Source organism: Diadema setosum, chromosome 14 (genome assembly GCF_964275005.1).
Source record: "Diadema setosum chromosome 14, eeDiaSeto1, whole genome shotgun sequence".
Classification (NCBI taxonomy): domain Eukaryota; kingdom Metazoa; phylum Echinodermata; class Echinoidea; order Diadematoida; family Diadematidae; genus Diadema; species Diadema setosum.
Window position 1 is genome coordinate 34,672,975 of NC_092698.1, and position 19,968 is coordinate 34,692,942.

General features: G+C 37.9%; 1 protein-coding gene across 1 annotated transcript in view; it reads left to right on the plus strand.

Moving 5' to 3' along the window:
• The window catches only part of LOC140238313 (macrophage mannose receptor 1-like), a 57,572-nt gene extending 46,482 nt beyond the window's left edge, over positions 1-11,090 (plus strand). Inside the window, exons 35-42 of the mRNA XM_072318247.1 lie at positions 468-619; positions 1,136-1,235; positions 1,755-2,002; positions 2,770-2,941; positions 4,501-4,755; positions 5,461-5,646; positions 6,820-6,858; positions 7,957-11,090. Of these exons, the coding sequence (XP_072174348.1) occupies positions 468-619; positions 1,136-1,235; positions 1,755-2,002; positions 2,770-2,941; positions 4,501-4,755; positions 5,461-5,646; positions 6,820-6,858; positions 7,957-8,204 (1,400 nt within the window). The 3' untranslated portion in view covers positions 8,205-11,090. The remainder of the gene's footprint in view (positions 1-467; positions 620-1,135; positions 1,236-1,754; positions 2,003-2,769; positions 2,942-4,500; positions 4,756-5,460; positions 5,647-6,819; positions 6,859-7,956) is intronic.
• Positions 11,091-19,968: the final 8,878 nt, after the last annotated feature.

Here is a 19,968-nt window from a genome sequence, read left to right on the forward strand (position 1 = left end):
ATGATGGTGATGATGATGATGATGATGAAGATAATGATGATGCTGATGATGGTGATGATGAAGATGATGATGGTGATGATGAAGATGATGATGAAGATGATGGTGGTGATGATGATGAAGATGATGATGAAGATGATGGTGGTGATGATGATGATGATGAAGATGATGATTATGGTGAAGATGCTGGTGATGATGATGACCAGCATTATCATAATGGAGAGTAATGAATTGTAGTGGTTGTGAGCATGATGATGTGATAATGATATTCGTCCCGAGACTGATGACATATTTTCTGTCACAGCAATGAAAGTGGAAACTTATGTTTATATAAGTATTCTTGCATAAAATGACAAAAACAGTTTCCAATATCTATTGATTCTGCTCATGTAGTCAATGTTGCACCTTTTTCATTCTATATGAAGGGAGACCCATTTTATGACCATTTCTTCTGTTTGTTTTCCATTCAGCCTTCTTGTCATCAAAGATGGTTGACATTGCTTTTAATGTCTACGTCGGTCTTAGCGACACCCTGAACAATGGGCGCTTTTTGTGGACAGATGGATCGGGTGTAGACTTCACCAACTGGGACAGCGGTGAACCAAATGACTATGGCAGTGGTGTAAGTCCTTCTTATCATTATCCAGCCTAGAGCTAAATCTTCAAGTGTGAACTTTCCAGGATTCTGTGAAGTTTTGTTGCTGTTTTATTGTGCCTACTAGTTTCTTATTTATCAGTGTAATCATGCAACAAATGCTTCGGACACTGTATTGCAGTATAATGATACAAACTTTAAGTTAAAAGAGTGCAGTCAGCAAAGATGATGGTAAAAATGAGTTAAACATTTGATGCAACTCGTTATGATCTAGGAATAAACAACAACAGCTGCTTTTGTATCACTATATTGCTTTCGCTTCTTTCGGCAGTTAAACAAATTATGCTTTGCTGTATTGCAGAGGTGATAAGGGTGTGCTACATTGTGCTTGCTGATTATAATGTTGATGATGATTATGAACATGATGATGCTTCTGTTGATTACGGATGATACTAATGACAATGACACTGATGAATATAGTGATGATGATAGTGATGATGATTGTGATGACGAGAATGAATGTTGTTTTTGGCAATTTAACAGGAGGACTGCACTGAGATGCTGTACCAGCAGGAAAAACTTGGCTTATGGAACGACATAAGTTGTACGGTTGCCTTGGGCTACATTTGCCAAATGGACCTTGGTGAGCCAATTTGATGACTTTTTTAATCTGTTACTTGCCCATATCTCCCCCAAGTGCATGTATTCACAGGAATCTAGCATTAGCCAGTAATGTTCATAGTTACAAGCTGGTATTATACAGGAAAACATTGCGGAGTATTGAGGTTCAAATCACTTTCCGTCAATATGTACAATTCATTTACCGTAGTAGTCATTTTCAGGAATGCACAAACTGGCCTTTGTGTGTTTGTGTTATGTCAGCATGCGTGTTTTTTTAAAGGCTCTTTGTACATGTAGATGGAGTAGAGGAATTCTGGATAATAGCCTCAGCAATTACACTTTCTCTAGAGGCCAGGCACAATATGCTTTATTGTAATGTTGACAACTCCATATTTTTTTCTTTGTTATCTGTATAGAAAACTTTAGAATTTCACAGCATGAATCTAATGGCAAAAGATGTCTGAGACCATGAAGGTATCAGGTAATTACAGTAGAATGAGAGGTTGAAATATTTGTCTTATATCCCACCTGCTGCTATCAGATCCGGATGCCGCTGAACAGCCAACTGATTCGGGTGAGTGCCGGGAAGGTTTCACCCCGTACGGCACATCATGTTTTCAGGCCATCGACAGAACGTACATCTACGAGGAGGCTCAGGCGAGTTGCCAGAGCCTCGGAGATGACGTGAACCTTGCCAGCATCGCAAACAGCTACGAGGAGGCTTTTGTTGAGGCCTTCACCTATCTCAGCGGGGGCCAAAACTTCTGGCTTGGACTCACTCGTGACGTGGTAAACAAAACTTGTACATGTTCACGCAATAACTCTTTTTCCATCTTCTGGCTCAGTCACTTAGTGACGCCAGAAACTTTAATGCCCATCTTTTCTTTCTTTTTTTTTTATACCTGTCTGTGTTTGTCTCTAGTCCAAACTTGAGGATTAGCAAAGAATGTCCTACAAAGAGACTGTTTAATATTCTATACAAGTGTAATGAATCCTCATCAGTTGAATTCAGCATGGTTGTACATGAATGACCATGTGGAGATCAGCTGCTAAGATTTTGATGTTCAGATTTTAAAGGTCACATGTTTTGAGATTTATGTCAAAAGGTACATAAACAATTGCTGACTTTCGTTGTAATGATAACCTGGTTAATGAGAATTTTGTATTGATATTTTCATTTAATAGTAACTTAACTGAAATTGTAGATTGATTTAGCAAACTCAAATTTAGACACTCAAATGGCAAGGTCTTGTGTCATTTGAATTTGCGAGCATCCTTCTCTAGTAATCATTCTGATATAATGCAGTCTTTCTGTCTTGACAGTCGCCCTCCTTCACTACCGCTTTGAGATTTTTTAACTTTGCTTTGAAAATGCTTTGAAATTGTATTGAATAACTCACACTTGGCCTTATAATAATATGGAGAGATTCTGGTGTACACCAAATGCGTTTATTTTCTTTTATGAGATGATTGCACCAGCCAAGTGTGAAATTATTTTCATGCTATTTTCCTTTTGTGAAGGAAATAGTTTGCATGTTTTATTTTCGCTGATGCAGGAGACGGAGACATACAGCTTTGCTGACGGCCATCCAGTTTGGTACACATTTTGGGCCGCGAATGAGCCGAGTGGAGAGAGTAGTGAAGGTTGTGTGACCCTGCTAAGCACAGGGGGGTGGGATGACACAGCCTGTAATCTACTCTACAAGCCTCTCTGTAAATATAGCACTGGTAAGATGCCATCACCTCACCTTTTGTGTACAAGGAGGAAGACGATGATAAGAGTTATATTCCAAGATATAAATAGTGCAGCAATAGCCCTGGTCAGACTATTGCAAACTATGCTTTTCACCCCTCATATTTCTATGCCTCCGCCACAAAGTGTCGCCGGAGGCATTATGTTTTCGGGTTGTCCGTCCTTCCGTCCGTCCGTAATCGATTTTGTGGACAGCAAAAACCGTTCGAGGTATCCTAATGAAACTTGCCATATGTATGTATGAGTGGGCAAAGTTGTGCCTATCAACTTTTGGGTGCACGTGCTCGACGTCAAAGGTCAAAAGGTCAAGGTCAAGGGCTCAAAATTTCACTATTTCCCTCATATCTATGCAATGCCCAAAGGTATTTTCTTGAAACTTAGTGTATACATGTACTACCAAATGAATATTCTCTACACAGAGTTTTGGGTCATGAGGTCAAAGTTCAAAGGTCAAATGAAAATATTAAAATTTCATTTTTTTCTTCATATCTCGGAAGTAGTTCAAGGTGTCTTCATGGAACTAAGTACATATGCATGTACTGACCGGAAGTGATTATCTAGGGAATTTTGGGGTCAAAGGTCATTGGTCAAAGGTCAAGGTTAACTCCTTAACATTTCACTTTTTCCCCTCATATTTATGCAATGCCTGCAAGATTTTTCTGGAAACTTAGTGTATAATTGCATTACACGATAGAGACTCTCTGGGAAGTCTTTCACCAAAAAGGTCAAAGGTCAAAGTGTCAAAAGTTCATGTGAAAGTGGTAAAGTTCTCTTCTTCCTCCATATCTCAAAAGTGACTCAAGGTATCATGAAACTTAGTACTTATTTATGCATGTTCTGCCTGACAGTAATTCTCTTAGGAATATTAGGGTCAAAGGTCAAGGGTCAAAGGCCAGGTTAAGATGCTAACTATTTACTGTTTAATACTGAAATTATACTTTTTCTCCATCCCTTGAAAATTACTCAATGCATATAAAACTTATAAAGAGTCAAAAGTCAAATAAAAATCCTCAAATCCCCAATAACATGCTCTCTTAGAAAATGTAGCCAGTCATCCAATTAAACCTAGTTCAAGGAAAGTGAACATTCAACACATTTGTGACGATTGTGTCATTTTAATATTTTTCTAATTATGTTAGACTGTCATCACACATTGTCAAGACGTACTATAGACCTGTTAGGAGAATCATGCATTATGGCGGAGGCATACCAGTCGCCACAGCGACATTTCTAGTTATTTATTTATTCATTTATCTCTTTTTTTTTAAGCAAGTAATCACATTACTTTGAAACCGCAAAGGGTTTATACTGGAAGGTTATTTCCTCTGTTTTAACCGTACTTGAGTAATGGATAGTGCATTCAGTTTAAAGATGGCCACCTCTTATGAGTGATTTTTTTTTTATTTTAATTTTCTATTTATTTTTGTTTGCTTTGTATCATGGATTTTATAATTCCTTCTCATACAAAGAATTACATGTAGAATGAAAAAAAAAAGCATGATCAAAATACTACCAACTTGTGTAATCTTCACAGTGCCGGTCCCAACGGAACATCCAGACATTCCAGGCAATTGTTCAGAAGGCTGGACGCCTTACTCCAGCTACTGCTACCTGGTGGTGAATGGTGATGGGGACAACGCCCGGTCGTGGCCTGGAGCCAACTATGAGTGTGAGCAGCTGGGGGGAACCCTGGCCAGCTACCACACCTTGCAAGAAAACAATAAGATCAGGGACCTAGCTGGAGCCGGCTCCAACAACATTTGGATTGGACTCTCAAGGGGAGACAGCGGTAAGCAGATTGATGCACTCTCTAATGAATCAAGAGTTTATTGTAATCTAATAAATGCCCCCCCCCCCCAAAAAAAAAAAAAAAAAAAAAAAAAAAAAAAAACCTTCACATTGTTGCTCTGGTAATTTGTTTAACACACCATTCATGGTGTATGGATGATTGCAAATAGTGAAGCACCTATATATGTGGATCAGCAATTACCTGGTGTTTATGGGTTGCAAAAACAAAAAGCTTTATAGTTACACAATTGTACAAAAGCATTAGTTACAATACTTCACAGTACACCAGTAACTGCAACAATGACTCCATTCCTTGGTGTTACAATTATCAACTACTTCATCATATCTTCAGCTATTCAGCTCTTTGCTATGTATCCTTGCTCTTTTTCTGTTCTTGCCCTGCACTCTTGTGATATTGACTTTTTAAACAGCCAATCCCTAATTTTGAATTCAGAGATTTTTCTCTGAAACTTTCTCCTCTATTAGCTGATAATATCTTGTGTGTTTTATCAACATGAATAGTTACTGTGAGTGGTTGGCTTAGAGCCGAGTGAATGTCTCACCAATAAGCTAAAGAATGATGTACAATGTATGCAATCATAATAGACAAAGCTCAATAATGAGCCCAAGATATATCACTACAAACCCCAAGAAGGTTGTGATATTTTCTCCATTCAGTGTAAGGCTTCTTTTTCTCCTCCCCTAGGAGGGTTTGAGTGGATTGATGATTCTCCTGTGGATTTCACCAACTGGAACACGGGAGAGCCTTCGTACGAGACGGAGCCGGGTATCGAGGACTGCGTGGAGATGCTGAGACAGACAGGCAAATGGAACGACCTCGACTGCTGGAATACCAAAGGATATGTCTGCATCATGCCAAAGTCTGGAATTCGTAAGTCATTGCATTCTTCCCTGCCACTGAGTTTAGAGTCTCTCTGGATATGTGTACATTCCTCCTCAATCCTTCCCCCTCCATGGATGGAGCGGGAGTTAGGGAAGAGGGAAATAACTTTATCAAGAGATTGGAGGGGTAGTCTGTGTTCATGTGGAGTGTGATAAACTCTTTATGAGCCATAGTGTAAACCCTGTGTGCCACATTATTCTGAAACCACAACATAGCCATGCTTTCGGGAAACATTCTGTTTTTCAAATCTATGTAAATTTAATAGATTTCTGCTACCCTGGACATGTAATGAGCAAAGTCGTAGCGAAAATGCCAAGTTTTGCTTTGATGTAATTGTATGCCAAATCTTTGATTGTTTTTCTTTCTAATGGCCAGAAGCTACATAATTGTAGGGGCATGACTTTTCAACACAAAACGGTGACAGAAACTTAGAATTTACTTGTAAATCCAGTAGGGAACACCACTTGACAATCAATCACCACATTATATGCAAGCTACATGTGACAGGAATGGAATCGTGAGAATATAATTTCATTGTACTGCAGCATTTGGCAATTTATCAATCGGTTTGGGCGGGTTTGTGCGTTTGAGCAGAATATGTGAACTTGGCATGCCGTTGACTGAGTCAGTCATGCGAACGTGGCACATAAAGAGTTAAATGAAAAGTCTTAAGAAACAGAACTGTGAAAATTGCTCCCCTTCCCCCCCCCCCCCCAAAAAAAAATAAAAAAAATAAAAAAATAAAAGACAACAACAAACCACCCAAGTTTTCATTTTCACACCAGCATGGAATGTATCATGCTATCAATGTACTTAAACATGACCATTTAAATTAATTTACTTGTAGGGTTCATTTTATACTGCAATGTACTTTCAAATATTTACATTATCTTCCCCCTCCTCCATTATGTTTACACCAGAGTAAGAGATGATAAACTCTCTGTAACTCTGATATAGTATACCCAACTTAGCGATACAATTCATTCCAGAAAAGTTTATAGTTCTCTGTTTCAAACATTCAAGCACTGCTTCAGTTCAAAAACTCTGAGGAAAGAATATCATATGAAAATAATGCAACATTTAGGCTGTGGAGGTAAACAATATTTGAAAGAAAAAAAAAAGAAATAAAGTTTTTCTCATCTTTCTTGTTTCCTGCCACAGCTCTGCCTACTACTACTGACGAGCCTAATATCAGCAGACGTGAGTATCAGTTTGTTTATTTTACCAACATGTTGCACAAATCCTGATTGGTTCTAAGTGGAGGGAAATGTGTTTAGATAAGAAGTAGGCACAAACATAACACACACTCATTAGGACAGTGGCATACTGTGAACAGTGCCTGTTTTGAGACATAGGTGTAATTAGATCCTATACAGCATATTGAATTCAAACCATGGAAACTTAAATACCAAAGAGATCCATGTCTTACTCTTCAATTTGAATCAATGGTAGGACCTATAATCTAAATTTTAGGTACAGTCCCCAAAATGCCCTCATTCTTAACCCAGTTTCGCCCATCAGTGGGTAAATTTGTGACTCTGGTAATGATAGCATGTCATGTTAACATAACAACTCTGGGCAATTTGTAGACTTTGTGGTCAGAGTATGCTATGTGAATGAAGGATCCGAGGCAACGGAGCCACTGAGAATAAGCTGCAAATCATTATTGTTGTCCCACTGATGAATACAAAATCTTACTTGTTTTAGCTTGTTTTAGTTTTTAGAAACCAGAGAAGCACTCTGAGAGCGCAGACCTCCACCAAGCCGCTCATTTCCACCACTGATCTTGTTCTTCCATAGAGATCAGTGATTTCCACCCATACTTTCGCATGCTGAAAGTCGCCCAATTTCCCAATATAGAAACCTTTTGTTGTGTCATTAACTTCCAGCTGCGCGGCACGCCTCACCTTAGAAACTAGAGCATGCACTTTAGTGCAAGTACATTGTATGTAAACCTCAAAAATGCGCAGCTTGAACTCCCAAGTTCATTGACCCTACCTGCCTAACTATCGAAAATCCTTCATTAAATCCACAGAAGTTACCGGATCACTACCAACATTTAATCATCTGTTTCTTGTATCATTCTCAACCTTTTGCTGTAAGTTTCGTGTAAATCCGTTCACAACTTTTTGAGTTATTTTGCACATGGACAAACAAACCAACAAACCAACGCTGATGAAAACATAACCTCCTCCCTTGGTGGAGGTAATAAACCAGGGAGCTGTTAGATTGAGCGAGGACTGTTTCACTATGTGAGGCCCATTGTCAGCGGTGATTCTATCAATTTTTCCTCTGCAGCACCCAAGGTCGGTCTGTCTGGTGGAGAAATCACAGGGGTTGTTTTAGGATGCGTCCTGGTCATTTGTTTGGTCGCCCTCATCGCTTTCTTCCTTGTCTCCTACCGGTCATCGGCCTCCTTCAGCTTCAAGAAAAACACCAAGGAGCCGGAGATTCCCAACAGTGTCGGCTTTGATAATGCCCTGTACAAGGAGGAAGGCAACGGCTCGGTACAGGTCAACGCTTATGACATCGACTCTAAGGCATAGGTAGGTGTGACGGTTAACTGCACACCCAGTTAACTGCACACCACAGCAATATTTAGACCCTTATTACACAATAGGTGGCACCACAACCATGGTCAACTTGGCTACTACTTAATGACCTTATTACAAAAAAACAACAAACCTTTCCACGCTACCTCCCGTGGTAGACAGACAGAGAGACAGCTAGCTACCAGCCTTTATGTCTTTAAACCTGTCTAGAACACAAATTGATGATACAGTGCACTCCAGTTAAAACAAAATTCTTGTTACAATGAAGTAAAAATTCAGGTCCCCAATTTCTCATTTGTATATTTTTATGTACTTTATTGTTCGGCTATAACAGAGTTTCGATTTAACAGACAGAAACCACTGGTTCCGTTACAAAATGGGAGTGCACTGTACAATATGTATTTACAATGTGCATGTGGGTTTATGGTCGGCAGACAAATTAAAAAAAGTAAAGTCATCAGTAAAGAGAGAAGGAAGCCCAAAGATGTATAAAGATTGAGGGAATGTAGCGATGTTAGTAGAAAACAAAATAGCAAAGTTTGAGGAAAATCTGACAATCTGTTCAAAAGTTCTGAACTTTTAAACGTTTGGTGCTGCACCACTGGATGAGGAGGCTCCAAGTTTTTGTAACTTCACGTATGGACAATATGTAGAAAATGTTGAGAATTATGTCAGAAACAAGTCGAGGGAATGTGTACTTTTCATAAAGAATGAAATTTTGTGAAATTCTCTTTATTTTCTTTTGTATTGTTTTCCATACATGATATTATGAACTGCGGTAGCCTTCAGGTGTGAGTTTCTTCATTTTGTCTCCCTCTACAAATGAAATTTGTTAAGATCGCAACTGCTGATCTACAAATTAACAAACATGTTTGAAAAAAAAAAAAGAATCAGTGAGACTCGAACTCATCATCTACTGCTCTCACACCTGCTCAAACATGAACCTTCATCCCTCTGAATAGTATCTTGTTTTCATGCAGTAGCCGCCTCGTCCAACGATGGCTGCACCAAAACTGAATAAATTCATAACTTTTGAATCGATTGCCAGACTTTCCTCAAACTTTGCCGATATGTTCTACTCATATCACTGCATTCTCTCAATGGCCTGCATATAGGTTTTCTTTCCTTGTAAACTCATTGCCAGCTGAAACCTGTTGGTTCCTACACAAAGTCTCTGGAGATTTTAGAGTCTGGCTTGGAATGGGTTGATGACCTGTGTGAAGGTGCTGAAGACCTGTATATTAAAAAGGGTTGCTTTCCTTTTGAGGTGAAGGTCAGTTTTGAAGAGATGGCTCAGAGTTATAACCATTGTGTGCCATTAACATAAATAGGCCCTATTCTGTTAGTGTTATGTAAACAAACATTATTTGTATCTTATCAGTTTGTCACAAACAGTTAATTGAAACGTAATGGAAAGCAGATTACCCCCCTAAAAAGACAACCAACAAAGAACAAGTTTTTACCAGTGATCGATACTTTTCAACTCATGACTGAATGAGTACGGTTTTCATGATATTCTTGGTTCATTTTGTATATTATCATGACACTGTAGCATTGAAATTTATGTGTAATGAGAAAAATGTACTGCCAGTTGATTACATATTCTTCTGTTCAGTATTTTTCAAGCAGCTGTATTCTGGATCTTTCTATTCATTTTTTCATTGTATTTTGTTCAATGCATTTTTTATTGTAATTGTCTGTGTAACAATTTTTGATGAATGTTATATATGTATATGCCAAGTTGATTTGCTTGTTTAGTCATGCATATGTATTTGTATATCTTTGCAGAACTCACACTCTATTACAGAAGTGCAGTGATCAGAATTTCAAAGTTGATGACTAAATGGCTGTATTTTCTTATCTCTGAGCTTACTGTCCAATGTATGCAATGTTTTTACTCTGCAAGTATATTCAGAAATTCAAAGTTGATTAGTAAAAGGGTATCTTCACAGGTTTCTGTTGTTCCTGATCAAAGCCTTCCATGTTTTCATTGCATAAGTGTATTGATACACTTTACAAACTTGCCCTATCACCACTCCACCTTACTACTGGTTCCAAACCTAAACTATAAGTAAAATGCTATAAATAAAATGATCTTGGTAGGGGGAAAAAATTGCTAAATAAGATCTGTACAGGATTGAAAGTTTCGGATCTTGTATACCTCCTGTCAGTATTTCCAAGTCTGAGAATGGTTCAAATATTATTGCTCAGTATTTTACCAATAGATCGCCACTCTGTCTTCTAACTGCCTGGAATACATGTATTTCTTGCATGATTGACTACATCTGGGCCCCGTTTCATAAAAAGTTGATATGATAACAACTCTTGCTGGAATGTCAATTGTCATGGTAACGACAAGAATGCAGCTTCCTGATTGGCTGTTGCTATGGGAAGTTGTCATTCCTGCAAGAGTTGACATCCTAACATCTTTTATGAAACGGGGCCCTGAACTTAAGGCCTATTTTCTCAAAACTATCTTTATCTGGTGGCCTAGTTTCATAGTGTCAGTAATAGTGGGTTTTTTTTATCATGTTTTTCTCATGAAGTGGGACAACTGTATATCAGTTACAAATCTTGGGAATTAGAAAATACTAAAACCAGGAAATCAGTGTTTGTTTACTCTGATAGGCATTTGTGCTGATAGGTCGCAAATGACAGAGTAAGTTTGTGTAATGATGCAAAAGTGCAACAAGGAAGTGGGTGCTATTATCTTGTTCAGTTACTTTTCTGTTTTGAATGCAATTGGCTCTCAACGCACCAACATTTTACAATATATACTTCATGTGATACCATACCTTCCTAGGAGAATTATGAGTGAATGGGGCTAGTGAATGTTGTTTCGTACAAGCCCCATAACTGATCCTCTCGTCTTCGCTTTATAGTCTGGTAGGAATGGGGGGTCCCCATGCACCCCCCGAACACATTTTTTTAACTTACTTTTTTGTAACCCTTAGGGTGTCTAGTTAATGATTTTTTTTGTTCCCAAGAAAAAATCGTGTCCCATGGGGGTCATTGGCGGCCATCTTGGCAGCCATCTTGGATTTTCAGGGAAAATCATTATTTTCCATAACTTTTGAACTACACAGCATAAAACAATAAATAAAGCATTTCTTCAGGGTAAACGTGACACGAGGAATCGATTGCAATGGGTATTTACATGATTAAAGCAAGTTTGAAACAAGAAAAGCCTAAAAAAATGCAAATTTCGGTGTCAATTTCACTGAAAAATACCCAAATAGTTTAACTTTTAAATTACACAGCATACAGGGACAAATAAAACAGTACTTCAGAATTAATACGGCATGAGGAATCGTTTGAGATAGTTACTTACATGATTAAAGCAAGTTTCATACAAGAAAAGTCCAAAAATGCGAGGAAAACCAGTGTTGATTACTTTAGAAATATTCCCCAGTAGTCAATATACATTTGTATACATGAAAATCTCATACCTCCTAAGAGTGAACTCACCACTTTTTCTTAACAGTCTGGTAGGAATGGGGGGGGGGGGGGGGGGGAGGTCACATGCACCCTCCTTTTTGCATCCCTTAGGGTGTCTATTTGATTTTTTTTTTTGTTTCCAAGTAAAAATCGTGTCACATGGGGGTCATTGGCGGCCATCTTGGATTTGCAAGGGAAATCATTAATTTCTATAACTTTTGAACTTTCCAACATACAAGGACAAATAAATAATTTCTCCAAGGTAAATGTGCCATGAGGAATCGATTTAGCTGGTTATTTACATGATTAAAACAAGTATGATACATGAAAAATCCAAACATGCGAAAAAAAGTGTCGTTTACTCTGGAAATTGCCCAAATAGTCCATATACATACATGACAATTATATACCTCATATGATTGACTAACCACTTAAGTCTTAATAGTCTTGTAGGAATGGGGGATCCTCATGCACCCTCATTTTTTGTATCCCTTAAGGTGTCTATGTGATGATTTTCTTTTTTGTTTCCAAGTGAAAATCGTGTGGGAGGGGGGGGGAGACATTGGCGGCCATTTTTGATTTGAGAGAAAAATCAGTAAATTCTGTAACTTTTGAACTTCACAACATACAGGGATATATATAAAATTTCTTCAGGGTAACTGTGTCATGAAAAATCGGTTGAGATGGTTAAAATACAAAAATTAAGTGTCATTTACACTGTAGAGTACCCAAAATCCGTATACATACATGACAAACTACTTCACAAAAGTGACTTAGCACTTTGTCTTTAGACCATAGCTCAACTATGGTGTTTTGTATAAAAAAAAAGCATGCATCATGCAACTCCAAGCATTTTGACGCCTCACTTGTTGAAATCAAATGAAAAATGTAAGCAAGATGGCAATTCATATGCAGATTCAATTCAATTCAATTCAAACTTTATTTCATTTTTTCGAAAAGAAGAACATAAACATTTCACTTTCTTTGGTAACAGAGAATAAGGTTACATATAATCAAAACAAAGGAAAATTGAGAAAACATAATTGTCAAACCGTGAGATAACAAATATGTTGCAATGAAAATTGACTGAAGTGATATAGACGATATAACATTACACAAAATATCGAAAACTGAGGGACCCACTAAAAAGGCAATGCTTGTAGAATGTGGGCCCCTCAGGTACAGAATGTCAATAGAAATGAACTGATGCAAAGAGGGGAAAATTTTGAGAATAAAGTCAGATAAAAAAAGTCTCGAAGAACAATAAACAGACAGAGTAACAGACACACACACATACACAGGCGAATGAACATTAAACGAGACTGGGACGACAACACTTATAAAGGAGGACTAAAATACAAGACAAAACGAGACAAGGCTGACATGATAGAAAGACAATACAACGGACAGAAAGGCAAAACAAATCCAGCGATCCTCGACAGAACTATATCGAAAAAATAATGAGATGCGTGGAAAGGATACGGAAATATGGGAAAATAGAAAGATAAGATGCGGAAGTAATACAAATAGAATGGAATTTACTCTGTACGTGTCACGGGACAACAAGGACGAGAAAAATGCTTGAAGTGTATTATTGGGAATCGGAATTCTTCGGAAAGAAATTAAAAGATACCCCTAAAAAAGCAGATCAAAAGAGGTGAACAAACAAATTTTGATCACAACATGTGAAAGTGACTAATCGACAAAATTCATACCTAAAATGTAATTGAACACTTTTTGTGCCATGCATCAACATATGAATTTCACTTGACAGCCAGAAATCCACTCCCTCTCTCTCTCTCTCTCTCTCTCTCTCTCTCTCTATATATATATATATATATATATGTATTTATATATAAAGTATGGAATTAACGTATATCGAAAAAAGTAACACAATATGACTTTGCTTTGTCTAAAGTATTCTGAATTCTCATCCTGTGCAATCATACAAACCACAGATGTGGTAAGTGATATATTAGCTTTTGGTTTTACACTTCTGTAATTTCCAGTCATCATCTAAACGATCATTGTAATCAATGTCTGGCTCCTCCTCTTCATCCTCCTCCATCTACGCAGTAACTTTGTGAAGCAAGTCAATGAGGGAAGTGGGAAGGATAGGGCGGCTTGATCACATCGGATCCATGATACCGAAGGCTGTCTTCCTGCCACCTTTGTCCAGGATCAAAGCGGTAGCGCACCAGAAGATTGGCTAGTCAGATCGCTTGAAGATGGCAAGGTGGTACACGTGGTTCAGACATTGAAAGTGTGAAATAAGGTTGCCTCTGCCAGGTGGGAGCAAGGAGAAATCCACCTTGGTTTGGTCATCTGTTTCAACATGATGCTGCGAACGCCATTATAATAGACTTCTCCCTGGCCTTGCTGTACATTTTGGGCATGTGAATGCTTCAATGTCATCTGCCACCTCTGGCTGCACAGACCACCCACCACCAAGATTTATGAGGAAAAACACTCAACTTGGCATACTGTAAAGTCATATTCTAAGATTTCAGTAGTGTTTATTATAATATAATACTGAGCAACTTATCAGATTTCAGTATACTTCTGAAATCATGATATCAAACAACTCTCACCTGAATGCTTTGTGGCATGTGGGGTGGCTTTGTAGATTCTTTAGGGGTCCAACTTTTCCCAACCTAAATTCTATGTGGCATGTGGGGTGGCTTTGTAGATTCTTTAGGGGTCCAACTTTTCCCAACCTAAATGCTATGTGGCATGTGGGGTGGCTTTGTAGATTCTTTAGGGGTCCAACTTTTCCCAACCTATGAAGGCACTTTAATTGTTACATCTTCCCCGGTAAACACATACAGTCCAAGTATTTTGGTACAGTAATGAGCTCCCGTTAACTCTATATGCAAGTTAATTGACATTCACAACCTGGCAATACGCGACAGTCCATTTATTAAGTAAGATACTACATTGTAGAATGGATTAAGCATAGACCAAGGGGATCAAGAAAATGTGTGTCTGGATTCCTCACCAAAGCTACCTTGTTTATACCCAAGCTTAGCAGCGCACTTGAGGTAGAGCACGACCGTCACGGTGGTGTCCGTCTCCTTATACTGGTTTCACAGTCACTCATGGATATCGCACCATTGTCTCCTGGAACACATCATTGTGTAAAGAAAAGGAATGTAACAGAAATCACATTCTCTGAAGCTTAAGTGATTCCTATTACATTCTTTTTGTTCACTCAATTATTCATCCCACGAGACAATAAGCTCTATCCATGAGCTGCTGTAACCAGGAGAAGGACACCAGGGTAGCGCTCTGCCTCGAGTATTCCACTATTAAGGTTGGGTACAAAGCAGCTGTGGTAAGGACACCAGACACAGACATTTTCTTGATCTTCTTGCACCATGCTTACTCCGTCACCCTCACTATCTTCCTTGATAAATGGACTGTCGAGCATTGCCAGATTGTGGTAAGTGTGAATGTTGGTGAACTGGCATACAGAATCAAAGAGAGCTGGCTACTGTACCACAATACTTGGACTACATGTGTTTACAGGGGAAGATGTAACAAGTGCCTCCAAGAGTAGGGGCAAAGTCGGACCCCTAAAGAATCTTCAAAGCCACCCCATGTATCAAACAGCATTCAAGTGAGAGTATTCTGATATTATAATTTCAGCAATATTTTACTGAAATGTGGTAAATTGTTCAATATTACATACTAATGAACACTGCTGAAATCTTAGAACATGACTTTAAAATGTGCCACTGTTTTATGTCCCCCACATAAATCTTGGTGATGGATGGTCTGTAGAGCCAGTAAGAGGTGACAGAAGACATTGGAGCATTCACATGCCTAATGTATGACCATAAGAGGTGGAGAAGTTTATTTACAGCAGCATCATCCAAAGCAGATGATGGGAGAGGGCGAACAAATGACGACAAACTCCAATGTGGATTTCTTCATGCTCATATACACCTTGCAGAGACAACCTTATCCCACACATTAAATGTGTGACCCATCGCCTTGCCATCTTAAAGAGAGCTGACCAACCAATCTTCTGATGCTCTGTATAATAATGACCCATTTGATCCTGGACAAAGGTGGCAGGAAGACAGCCTTCGGTATCATGGATCCAGTGTGGTCAAGTGGCCCTATCTTTCCGACTTCCCTCATTGACTTGCTTCACAAAGTTACTGCGTAGATGGAGGAGGATGAAGAAGAGGAGCCAGACATTGATTACAATGATCGTTTTGATGATGACTAGACATTAAAGAAGTGTGAAATGGAAAGCTGATATATCGCATAGCCGCTTCTGTGTTTGTACAGTTACACAGAATGACAATTCAGAATACTTTTAGAAAAGTGAAGTCATATTGTGTTACTTTATTTTTATGCCTCCGCCACGAAGTGGTGCCAGAGGCATTATTTCAATATACGTTAATTCCGCATACTTCATGAAAAGCATATACACACGTCAGAGATGTTAAAATATAATAGATGATGACTGGCGGCGGAGGGAACATACTTGAAATGCTATTAAGGGAGGTTATAATTGCGGTGCGGTCCTAGGCCTTAATTCTGTCATTTGTTACGTGAACATGTTTTCCCATGGGAGAACATTACAAGAATGTTCGCCCATGGGCAAACATAACGAATGTACCTCCATCACGTGACTGTGTTCAGGAAAACACTAATCGGTGGAAACATTTTGGCATCTAAATTTTTCAAATCTGCTCAACATTTTGGCACAGTGATTGTTTCCTTGAAAATATCCCAACTCAAACTCTTTTTAAATACAAAATGAAACGAAATTGAATGCGCAAAGAGTGTTACATTTCAGTTCAAGTTTTATCTTTGTCCATTAGTCACTTTCACATGCTGTGATCAACATTATTATCATGTGTCACCTCCTTTGACCACTTATTTCAAGGGTATTTGCATATGAATTACCATAGTGCTTACATTCTTATTCGATTTCACCAAGTGAAGGGTGACAATGCTTGAAATTAATTTTCTCTTCAGATTCTATTTTTGATACCAAACAAAAAAGGCCTATTTGGGCAATGATCTAAAGACAAAGTTGTTAGTCACTTTTGTGAGGTATGCAATTTGCCATGTATGTAGCATGAAATATTTGGGCCATTTCCAGAGTAACAGCGCTTAATTTTTCATTTTTTGACATTTCTTGTATTAAACTTGCTTTCATCATGTAAATGACAATCTCAATTGATTCCTCATGCTGTGTTTCGTCTGAAGAAATGTTTTATTTGTCCCGGTATGTTGTGTATAGTTCAAAAGTTGAACTATTTGGGTACTTTTCGGTGTAACCGATACAGAATTTTTCATATTTTGGACTTTCCTTGTATCAGACGTTTTTTAATGGTGTAAATAACCATCTCAATCGATTCCTCATGTCACATTTACCCTGAAGAAATGTTTTATTTTTCCTTGTATGTTTGAAAGTTCAAAAGTTATAGAAATTAATGATTTTCCTTGCAAATCAAAGATGGCCGCCAATGACTCCCATGTGACACGATTTTACTTGGAAACAAATAAAAAATCATGAAATAGACACCCTAAGGGATAGAAAAAGAAGGGTGCATGGGACCCCCCTCCCCCTATTTCTACCAGACTGTTAAGAAAAAGTGGTTAGTTACTCTTAGAAGGTATGAGATTGTCATTTACATGTATATGGACAACTTTGGAATATTTCTAGAGTAAACGGCACTGGTTTTCCTCGCATTTTTGGACTTGTCTTGTATGAAACTTGCTTTAATCATGTAAGTAACTATCTCAAACGATTCCTCATGCCGTATTAATTCTGAAGTACTGTTTTATTTGTCCCTGTATGCTGTGTAATTTAAGAGTAAACTATTTGGGTATTTTTAGGTGAAAATGACACCAAAATTTGCATATTTTTAGGCTTTTCTTGTTTCAAACTTGCTTTTATCATGTGAATAACCATTGCAATCGATTCCTCGTGTCACGTTTACCCTGAAGAAATGCTTTATTTATAATTTTATGCTGTGTAGTTCAAAAGTTATGGAAAATAATGATTTTCCCTGAAAATCCAAGATGGCTGCCAAGATGGCCGCCAATGACCCCCATGGGACACGATTTTTTCTTGGGAACAAAAAAATTCACTAACTAGACACCCTAAGGGTTACAAAAAAGTAAGTTAAAAAAATGTGTTCGGGGGGTGCATGGGGACCCCCCATTCCTACCAGACTATTACTCTCTCTCTTCCAAACCATCACTCAAATGTAGAATGTCTTTGATCAGTACTTCTGAACATTTTGGGATTGGTGATAGTGTCATCAGCTATCTTGTCTTCAACTTATCTTCTTTTATGCAGACTTCTAGCAAAAGTGTTGGTTATAGGCTAGTGTAAGGAAGCTTTTTATATCAATGGGTTATAAGACCATTTTTTCATGTGGTCTGGCATGTGGCAAGCATTTGCTGAGCAGTGAAATGATCATTTCTGCATACCGGTACTACAGTTCCTGTGAACGAGTAGGAATTTCGAAAAGTGCAACTATGTACATGTACCAGGTTCTATCACACTTGTTAACTTAATTTCACACTTCTGCCGAGCCTGAAATATTAAAATCGTTTAATTTCATGCGGAAAGTATTATTAATGAAATTCATTGTAATTTATTTCAAATTATGTGTAAATTTGTCTTCTGTGCCTGGACCAAAGAGTCTCTGCAGTTAGTGATTGGCAAAGTATTATGCTGCATTATTCAAATAATGTAATGTGGAACTCGGGTTATGAGTACACATGCTGATCAAATAAAAGGCAATCAGCTACAATGTCAGTCAAATTGAAATGTTCTGTTATCTTCTGTAACTCATTGTACATTATGCATTGAAATATCCGTAAGTCTGATCTTTGTCAAATGAATTTTGTTACATGTATAAAGAAATAATTCAAATAACAACTATCATGTGCAATTGACTGAATGCATTTCTAGAGAATGTCTGATGTATGATTTGGAAATGTACACTGTAGCACTGCCATCAACTGCAGCATACAGTGAAGTGTGAATGCAGCATGTCATTAAGTATTTTCTCTTCAGACTAGAGCATGATGCTATTTTATATTGGTGACCTGACGTCAAGGTTCTCTAGAGGTGGTTTGTGTGTGTGTGTGTGTTTTGTTTTTGTTTTTTGTTTTTTCGTTTGTTTGTTTTTTACAATCAGCAGTGTGGCATTTTCATCCTTTATGACAAGTATTAATTCATGTTCAAGTTGACAAACAGCATGAAAACACACAATATAGGATCCAACATATCCTACAATCCCACAAATCATACAAAAAATAACTTCAGGTACACAGTGTACTCTTCACAGAACTGCAATATCCATCACTGCAACATGTGCAAATTAGTTTAGGCAATAATAGCCATACATTTCTCCTAATCTAACTTTTCCACTCATTTGATTGTTTGACTACTATTCTTTCTACTCTGAAAGTCATTATTGATAAGTTATGACAACTCTACACAAAATTCATGCCAAAGATACAATTCTTATTTATGAATTCATTTTAATAGTGTTTAGTTTGAATCATTTGTTGGTCTCATAATCTATAAATTAGAACTCCTTCTCAAACCTACCAATTACCAAATGACACGAGTGCTGTATGGCAAGCATCAGCAAATTTATAGGAATGTCTGATGTTTCTTGTAAACTCGACACTTAAAAGAAGATAGCTCCTCTCATACTGAAGTGCATATTGACACACACAACATCACATCACATCTTATCTCAGTGCATTGTATTCAGAGTTGTAAGGTCAGGTCATGTGAGGCACAAATAGTGTATACTGTGTTGGCATATTGTCGGGTATTTAACTCGCAAACCAAGGAAAGGTGTTCTTCATAATTATAGATCTATGCAGATTACTCGACACTTTGACACACAAGTCTGATAATGCAAAAAGTTTATTCTTTACATGGGCTTACAACAAAATAAAAAAATGTAGGCGACACTGGCAGTGGAATTCAAATGCACTTACAATAATGAGTGAATGAAACAATGATTGTACACAGTAGAAAAATAAAGACAAACAAAAAAATATAGAAACTTCTTTGAGATGACAATAACACAGACAAAAAACTTAAGTACTCCCCTGACAAATAATATTTGAAGTACTGATACCATTTCACAAACACAGCTAAGTCTGAATAACAAGAACAGTGATCCTCACTATTTATAGTAATACAGCCATAATTTTGAACACACACACACACACACACACACACACACACACACACAAACCTACAGCAAATAAACTGTGATACCTCGGACAATTTTTACCGAAGTACAGTGACCTTTTACTG